Consider the following 9,147-nt stretch of genomic DNA (forward strand, 5'->3'; position numbering starts at 1 on the left):
AGAGATTAATTTTATACAAAATATATCAGTACATTGCGTATCTGGAACTTCTATCCATCCATCCACTCATCTTGTGGAACTTCTAACCCACCTCAACCTTCTTCCCCCTACCCCCATTTGTCTCAGCTTTATTAAAAGCCCCTCCCTCCACATCATGTCATAAGCCTTTTCTACATCAAGAAACACTGCCAGTATGACCTCTCTATTTTTCTGAGCTTTCTTAATGTCATTTTCTAAGCACACTACTGAGTCCATGGTTCCTCTTCCTTTTCTAAAACCACTCTGATATTTTGATATAATGCCATTCTTTTCAGCAAAATACTTCAAGCGCTCAGTGACCATTCTTTCCATAACTTTACAGACATTTAATGTCAGCGCTGTTGGTCTATAGTTACCAGGTTTAGACAGATCTTTACCTGGTTTCCTTATTGGCACTATCACAGCCTCTTTCCATACTCTGGGGAGTCTCTCTTCCTCCCACACCCTGTTATAAAGCCCAAGAAGGGATTTCACACCCGTTTCCCCCAAGTGCCTTAACATTGCATAACAATGATCTTTTCCAGGCACTGTCTTGCTAATTGCTCTGTTCAGCTCTTCCAAAGAAAACGGAGAGTTAATGGGGTGCACGCCCATATCATCAACATTTTCTAACAATTTTGCATACTGCCTAAAAGTCTGATCTCTACACCTTTTATTTCCCTCCGATAAATTCCCAGACCCATGCACCTTCACAAAGACCCTAACTAACATTTCTGACTTTTCCATATCTGTAATAGCCCGATTTCCATCATCCTCCAACACTGGATATCCCCATTCTCTGTTATTTCCACCCATTCTCTTTATCATGCCTCAAACATTGCTAAGCGGTGTTGTTCTTCCTATTTTATGGCAGAAAGACTGCCATCCAGCTCACTTTGCTGGTTTAATAGTCTTCCTTACAACAGCTTGAGATTTCTGATAATTAATCATGTCATCAATATTGTGTGTCCTTTTAAGTAATTTAAATGCTTTATTTCTCTCCTTGACAGCTGTTGTAGACTCTTCTGTCCACCATGGAACTGCTGCTCTCTTCATATTTCCCTTACTTTTAGGAATTGCACCTGAAGCAGCCTGACTAATTTTGTGACACAATTTGTGATTTACCTCATCAACATCCTTACCCATGTCATCCTCACCAAAAAGCTGCTCACTAACTTCAGCAAATTTAATCCAGTCAGCTTTCTCAAGAACCCATCTTCCCCCTCCACACCCAAGTACTTACTTCTTCTCAATCTGTATTGATGTTACAATTGGATAATGGTCACTGCCCATAGCAGCTTCTTCCAAAACATCCCTCCCATCCATCCATCCATCCATCCATCCATCCATCCATCCATCCATCCATCCATCCATCCATCCATCCATCCATCCATCCATCCATCCATCTGCTCCCGCTTATCCATTTCCGGGGGTGGCAGTCTGAGCACTGCCATCAGATCACATTGCACCCATTAAGGACCTTTCCTGCAGGTGGTGAGCCCACAGGAAGGTGGTACCCAGCGTGGGACATGAACCCTCTACCTTGAGATTGTCAGTCTCATGATCTACCAACTGAGCTCACCAGGGGCTCTTCCAAACCATCCCAGTTGCATTTATTTGCCTCGGTACTGGACACCAAGGTGAGGTCAACTCTAGTGCCACGACCATCATTCAGACACACCAACTCCTTCTCATCTAAAAGAGCCTCCACCACCTCCCGATTCACATCTACTCGTACCCCACCCCATAAAGTGCTATGTGCGTTAAAATCTCCACACCATATTACTTCACGCCTTTCTAATCCTTGCATGTGCAACATATTATCTAACTCCACATTGTGACACGGATTATAGAAATGAATCACAGCCAGTTCCTTATTTCTACACCACACCCCTCCCACCAGAAACTCCTGCTCCCCACCCTTCCCTAAAACTCTATATGGTGTCCCGCTTTTCACAAGTGTCGCACTCCCTCCACCATTTCCACCCTCCCTATCCTGCCTTATGGTATATCCCTGCACAACAACATCCAAATGAGGCTTCAGCCATGTTTCTTGTAGACATACAGCATCTGCTTTCTCTGTTAACCCATTTATAAAGTGCTTGAACTCCTGTCCATTAGAAATAAGTGACCGTGCATTCTATTGTAAGATTAAAAACATTAATACGATCATGAAGCCTGTGCATCTATCACATGAAGATCATCCAGGATATCCTCCCATTTTAAACCTGCCATCCCGAGATGAGGAGTTGCTGCTTTAACTATAATCTGACATTTCTGAGTCTTGGACTTCACACCAGATGTAGCATTGATGACATGAACAACAGAGGAAACCATCTTCTTCTTTTCCACCAAAAGCTCTTCTTTTGAGACTGCATCTACCCTCACAATAGGCACGACCGGGGGACTAGGTTGTCTATGCACCTTTTAACAGCTTCAACATAACTCAATTTATTTTCCACGCTCACTCTCTGTATCTCAGCCTCCTGTTTGAGCACCTGACCCCTCCTGTAAGCAGCACTATGCGCCTCTCCACAATTGCAGCACTGTGGTTGCACTCCAGCTTCACACCAACCATACTCGTGTTCTCCACTACACCGCGCACATCTTTGTTTTTGATTGCATGACACCGCCACATGGCCAAACTTCTGGCATTTAAAGCACCGCACTGTTCAAAGCACAAACTCCCTCACAGGGGAGCTCATCAGGCCAAGCATAACCCTTCCCGGCAAAGCTTCTCCTTGAAATTCAAGCACCACAGTCTCCGTGTCCCGTCTGGTCCCATCCACCCATGATTTCATGTGATAAGCATCCAAAATACTCCCTCCCCTCAGATTTGCTTTAATTTCTTCAACTCTGATATCCACTGGTACTCTAGTGATGACACCTTTACGCCCTCTGGTCTTGTTTGCTCCAACTTTATTTGCACTCACTACCTTTACTCCACAAATATTTTCCAAACTTAACGCCTCAGCCACCTGCTCACGGGTAGTGCACCCCACTAACAGATTGCCATCCTGCAATACCTTTGCGAACTCAATACGTTCAATGCATTTACTCAAGGTTTTGGTCAGTTTAAGAGGATTGACTTTACTCATTACACCCGTTTTCTCCCCAAAGGGCACAACACACTTAATACACTCTTTATCTTGTTGATCAGAATCATCAGACTAGCTCCTCTCCTTCCTCTCCTTCCTCTTCTTCAGTGTACCTATGGTACCCTCTCTCTCCCCCTCACTCTCATCCTCCCCATTGCAATCAATATTACTCTCTGATCCACTCATGGAACAATTACTCCTCATCTCCTCTGATCTTCCTCCGGCGGAGGATGCTGCCATCGTTCAGCTTGTTCAGATTGTTTCATTTAAACTTCAAACACCGCCCCACCAGCTCCACTCGCATCGGAACGTAACCCCATAAAGATTCCCCCTTGCATGAACACTGCTAAAGAAGGTTCCAGGCTGAACCAAGAGGAGGAGCAAGTGGGGGGTGGTACATAGTTTTAGCAGGGTTCAGGATTTAATTTATTATGGAAGTGTTTGGTTTTCAGGTTTATTCACTAATATGGGTTTTGTTTCATTAAGTTATGGTTCTGGTTTTTGTTGGGAGGATTTTAACTTTGGTTTAAGACACTAATGTTAACTTTTATCACCTATGGAGTTTTAATGGTTTCACCCAGTTGAGTGAAATGTATTTAAGGCGCCTTTTAGCATTCAGGGTTCTACTGCTGGAGAAGCCACTCCTGAATCCTCCAATGCACTTTTTGTCACTTTGCACTTTTTGTTGTGCACTTTTGGAAAATAAAAACACAAAAATACGTGGACCACCCAAAAAGCTGACTCCGTCATCACTTATTTACTCATTGCTCAAACCGATTTCCGGACAGTCTGAGGCCATATCGGGGATCTGAGGCTAACAGTGAGAGATGATTATTGCCTTTTTGGTGTTTGAGATCTGAACTCTGACTCCTGGTTCTCTCTATGCAGTGTTTATTAATGTCATTAGAGCCATTGAACCAAATGTTTTTCTTTCAGGGGAGGTTTTTGTGACTGGCAGCAGGAGTTAGTGTCTTTGTGTGTGAGGCCGAATGAAAACCTACTGTGTGTTTTGCTTCCTGCTGCTGTTGAAGCGCCATCAGTGACAATCTTGTGTTAAAGTTCCATTCTGTGGTGAGTTTAAGTGGCAGGCTTATAAAACTTTCATCTGTATCACTTTGGTTAAATATCTTGTGTGTTGTGTCGCATACTGTTGTTTTAAATAGCGAAGCTTTTACTGTATGTGTGCGACGTGCGCGGTGCAGCGTGCACATGTTGTCGATGCGACAGCAGAAAATAAACTGAAGATCCCTAAATTCCCTCAGCACCGTCACTGAAAGATCGAGCTTCCCCAAAGAACCAGCAGAAACAAATCTCTGGCACCGCCACTGTTGTAATCGTTATTTTGATCATGGCTTTTTTATGTCATACTGCTCCTCGTCTGGTTTTATTACTAAACACATTGTGGTGTATTGAGACAGAACACCTTATATTCATATCTACTTTAACACATACAAAGAATTTAAAAGAGATTTTATATCAGAACGACAAACTTTTATGAACATAGAAAATTCTTCATTCGAAATTGATCAAACATCACATTTTTAATGAAAAAGAAAGTCGATATAAAAACAAATAAATGGAACAAAAGAAAACCGGTTTGAATAATTGTGTTTTATTTGACTGAAGCATATAAACAAGATGTGTAAAGAAATTTAGTTTGATTTATTTAAAATTGAACTGATACATACAAGGGAAATTTAAATGGTAAAACTTTGAATAGATAAAAATATGCAGGATACCTTCAACATGCTGTCACAAAAAAGAAAATAAACAATGAATAAAAAACCCACTAGTCCAGAACAATAGAGAATATTTTCAAAACGTCATGGTGGATTACATTTTCTGAAGATATTACATCATAATCTGCATAATGAGAGTAAAATGAGCAGAAAATATTCATATTTTCAATAAACCAACTAAAGTAAAGTTTAATGCGATTTGCTTTATTATCAGAGACATGAAATTCAAGTCGTATACTGGGTTACTTATCAGAGGTGGAAGATAAGTGATGAACACTGAAGTGCAGCTGCTGTTACTTTTTATACATTTTAATTGATCACAATGCATCAAAATATCAGTTGCTTTTCCTGGATTTTATTTTCTTTGGTTAATAGCAGGCAATCATTTCATTTTACTGTATATTCATGTAATAATGAAGTTCAACATCATTTCTGTTAGAGGAAATTTCTTCTCTTTAAAAAATATAGATTTTGTAAAACTTACTATCCAAAAGTTGGCATATTAATTTAAACTGTGGCCTTGTTTAGTTGCAATTTCCATTGAATATAAAAAGTACATAACATGGTATAAACTGTACTTGAGTATAACACGAGTAACCCAAATTACTACTTGATTACAAAAATGCCAATACAGTCCACATGATCTGTTACTTGCACCCTGGTAACTATATTTGCAATCAGGTTTTGTATAAAAGGAAAATCACATCACCGTCATTTATCAGATTGAGATTAAATGATTTAGTGGTGAAAACGCACGTCAGTGTAGATCGTCTCTTTCTGAGCCGAGTTTGTGTTTCCTCTTTCTGCTTTGGGGACTTTTCTCCTGCTGAAGGTTGGTGCAGAATAGGTCAATGAAGCTTCTTCTCTCTGAGGAAATAGAAGAAAATGTACAAATGTTACAACTTTATTTACATGAAAATAACTGAAATTAGATTTCCAGTTATTTCATCCTGAGACTTTACCTGCTGATCACTGCTGACCGGTTCAGCATCTGTTTTCAAAGAAGATATTTTCAAAATAATTCGTTTTAAATGAATTTAAAACATCACTAAGTGTTAGACAGACTGATATTCATGAAACTTGTATTACCACAGTTACAATCCTTCTTCTTCTTGGTCCAGATGAGATAAACTGAAACAGTCACACTGGCAGCCAAAGCAACACAGACAACACAAAGAGCTATTTCTGTTTTATTCAAAGCTCTCGTGTTGGGATCTGAGAAAATAAAACATTCAAAGATCAAGATTCTTTTTTTACATTAGAAACCATTTTCCAAGTAAACTAGTCTGAACTGACCTTTACTGTCCAGTTTTGCTCCATTTCCAAACATGATCTCTCCACATGCAGCCACAGCACAGTAATAAGTAGCAGCATCAGAGACACTGACCTTCTTAGAGAAGTTATAGAAACATTTCTGTGAAGCGTTTCCACACTCTGCACCGTCTCCAGCAGTATAAATGAAACTGGGGTGAGATTGATCTGATCCGGCTCTGAACCAGTAAACTCTGGAATGTTCTGGACATGTTTTCTTCTCAGAGTCAGAGAGAACCGAACACTGCAGAGACACCGACTCTCCTGGATGGACCCACTCAGACGGAGGAGCTTGACTGATGCCAGAGAAGACAGACTGGGGTCCTGGGAAGTACCAAATAAAAAGTAAGAAACCAGTTGAAGAAAATATATAAATGAATAAATAAATAAGTTGGTAAGTACATCCCGTCGTCAATATGGAAGTAAGAAGATATTTGTAAATAAATAACAATTTGTATGGAATTATGGAGTTAAGTGTGTAATTAAAGAATTCAAATGTGTGTGAATAAATATGAAAGCCTGCATATAAAATGAGTTCACTTTACCTTTAACTTTTAGAAACACTCCACTCAATAATATCATGTTAGTCCAGGCGGTTTGAACACAGTAGTAAAGTCCAGTGTCGATCATCTGAGTTTGATTAATGTGCAGAATAAAAGTTCCAGGTCCTTGTTGGGTTGTGAAATGAGGAGTTTGATTAATTTTATTAGAATTAAAGCCCAAAGTTCCTCCCAGGAATTCAGGCTTTTGTCCAGAAATGATTCTGATCCAATACAGCCTCACATCGTTCTTGTCTTTCTCTCGAGGACACGTCAGAATCACATTTTGTTGAGCAGCAACAGACTTTATCTCAACCTTCTCATCACCTGTACAGCCTGAAAGAAACAAGCAAAATCAGCCAGTGAATAAAAGAAACAGAATTTTAAATGTACCATCATCATTCAGTGTATATTTACAGAATCTGACACTTCATCAAATACTTACTCGCGACTCTGATCATCAACAGAAAACAAACTAGGAGCAACATTTTCTGAGGAGTCCACCACTGACTGTTACAATCAGAGCGTCTCCACTTTATTTGTAATCTCATAAAGTGGGAGGGTCAGACATCACGACCATCTGATTGGCTTCTCATCACACTGAAGGATGTGATGAGAAACACGTCCAGGAAATACTTTGTAATACCAACCATGCACCTGAAACACATGAAACAACATCAACAGCAGGCTGTATGGTTGTATCTGTGTAAAGCTCACATGGTAAACACAAAGAGACCAACCGAAGAAGAACAGAACCTTTTTATACTGTTTGAAACCAAAACTGAAGAAATGGTGGAGTAAACCTCCTCTTTTCAGAGCATTTTAAATTTTTACCTTGATGACCTATTATACCTTTCTCTCCAACCATCTACTCTGGTAAAAGCCATAATAGAGATAGAATTTTAACATCAAAGACATGCAGGAAATGAATGACAGAGCTACAGCGGTAGAAGAAATTACTGTCTTTTTAAACAGAACTCCCGACCCAGCCTCCTCAGAACCCCACAGACTGGCTTTTTTAAAATTAGTGGAAGATTTTACTTTTTAAAAAGGTGTCTAAGTTTTTTTTACTGTGTTTTTGTTGCACTTTGAGATTTGTTTCAACGAAATGTGCTTTATAAATCAAATGTATCACTATCATTATTATTATTATTATTATTATTATTATTATTATTATTATTATTATTATTATTAGGACCGAAGCCCCAATTGTATTTGTAATGTTTCTTATTGTTTTTTCTTTGACTCCTGACGCCTCATTGAGCCCAAATTTGACCCACTAAACACGCTCAAATGTTGACCAAATTTGGCACGCTCATCAAGACTGGTGAAAACTTTACGAAAATGTAAAAATTAACCCCCACAGTGCCAAAATGTGCTCTCTAGCGCCACCTAGAAACACTAAAATGGCCACCACAGCCCGTAGGAATGTCGATATAGAGAGATCAAACCAAAACTCAATTGTTCGTCTACTCAAAACCTAAAAATCACTCGCTGATACCCCTAACCTAAATCCAGCAGGAAATCTGCAATGTGCCTTTCAAAATAGAATTTGTAAACGCTATCTCCTCTGAGGGAGAATATCGTATCGGCTTCAAAACACTATTAAATGACAGAGGAGACTCTCCTGCTCAAACAATGTAATCATGGCGGCCCGCCACGTTCGCTCCGTTCATTCATCTCCGCATAGCCTCTTTCTCCGTTATTGTCATTCACACAGACAGACGAGCGAGCATGCATGACAGCGGTGCGCGAGACTCGCACGGTCCGAACCCCCCATCAGGAGCTACAATCGTCCCCCCCCACGTCTCTGTGGAAGACACTGGAAAATGATCTGATGGCGACGCTGCACAGTGGTGTCTTGATGTGTTGTGGTTGTTTATCAGCTGTCATGTTGGTGTTGATTAAGTACTGATGCATAATAGTGGCTTTACATTGGATTCGGATTGTGTTTTTACTGTAGGACATAATGTCCTGCATTGTCTGTATTGGCACAGGCGACTATCAGTGGCATCTGGTCAATAGAGGGTGCCAGGCGCCGGGCACCGCCCCCCCTGGTGGAAGCAAGAGGAATGTTTGGGTTTTTTAAAATATAAAATATATGAATAAACTGTAACACTATCAAAATTTGTTTATGCCAACAAACTAACAATGGGCCCTGAACTGTATTCGTTTAATTTTCTACAGATAGTCTTCAATTAGAGGGAGGATTTCTTGATTTCTCTCTCTAATTTGTGTGTGTGTGTGTGCTTTTTCAATCCTCCCAGGCCCAGTAGTTCGGCTTTGTGTGGTAGAAGGTGAAACAGTCTCCTGTGTGCAAGGGAACACGACACGCTGCGCACCACTTGTTGGTCTCCTTGCGAAGACCCCTGCGTGCACACACCCGACATCTTCTCGTCGGTCTCTCCTTCTTGCTGGTGGCCATCAGGTGTTCCATCTTGT

General features: G+C 40.4%; 1 protein-coding gene across 1 annotated transcript; it reads right to left on the minus strand.

Moving 5' to 3' along the window:
• Positions 1-4,592: 4,592 nt before the first annotated feature.
• LOC308110867 (uncharacterized protein) lies at positions 4,593-7,213 on the minus strand. The gene is made up of 6 exons (XM_080465487.1): positions 7,151-7,213; positions 6,712-7,041; positions 6,152-6,490; positions 5,945-6,070; positions 5,818-5,846; positions 4,593-5,722 (listed from the first exon to the last, which is right to left on the minus strand). The coding sequence occupies exons 1-6, from the start codon at positions 7,191-7,193 to the stop codon at positions 5,594-5,596; spliced, it is 996 nt and encodes a 331-aa protein (XP_080321613.1). The 5' UTR covers positions 7,194-7,213; the 3' UTR covers positions 4,593-5,593.
• Between the last annotated feature and the right edge of the window lie 1,934 nt (positions 7,214-9,147).

The sequence above is a fragment of the Lipophrys pholis genome, assembly GCF_963383615.2.
Source record: "Lipophrys pholis genome assembly, chromosome: 6".
NCBI classification, from domain to species: domain Eukaryota; kingdom Metazoa; phylum Chordata; class Actinopteri; order Blenniiformes; family Blenniidae; genus Lipophrys; species Lipophrys pholis.

What these genes read in the sequence shown, in the direction of transcription:
- LOC308110867 (XM_080465487.1), bottom strand. Translation starts at nt 7,193, where the DNA reads ATGTTGCTCCTAGTTTGTTTTCTGTTGATGATCAGAGTCGCGA. An exon ending in GTTGATGATCAGAGTCGCGA is followed by an intron (nt 7,042 to 7,150) that starts GTAAGTATTTGA and finishes TGTTTCTTTCAG; the next exon opens with GCTGTACAGGTGATGAGAAG. An exon ending in AGCAAAACTGGACAGTAAAG is followed by an intron (nt 6,071 to 6,151) that starts GTCAGTTCAGAC and finishes TTATTTTCTCAG; the next exon opens with ATCCCAACACGAGAGCTTTG.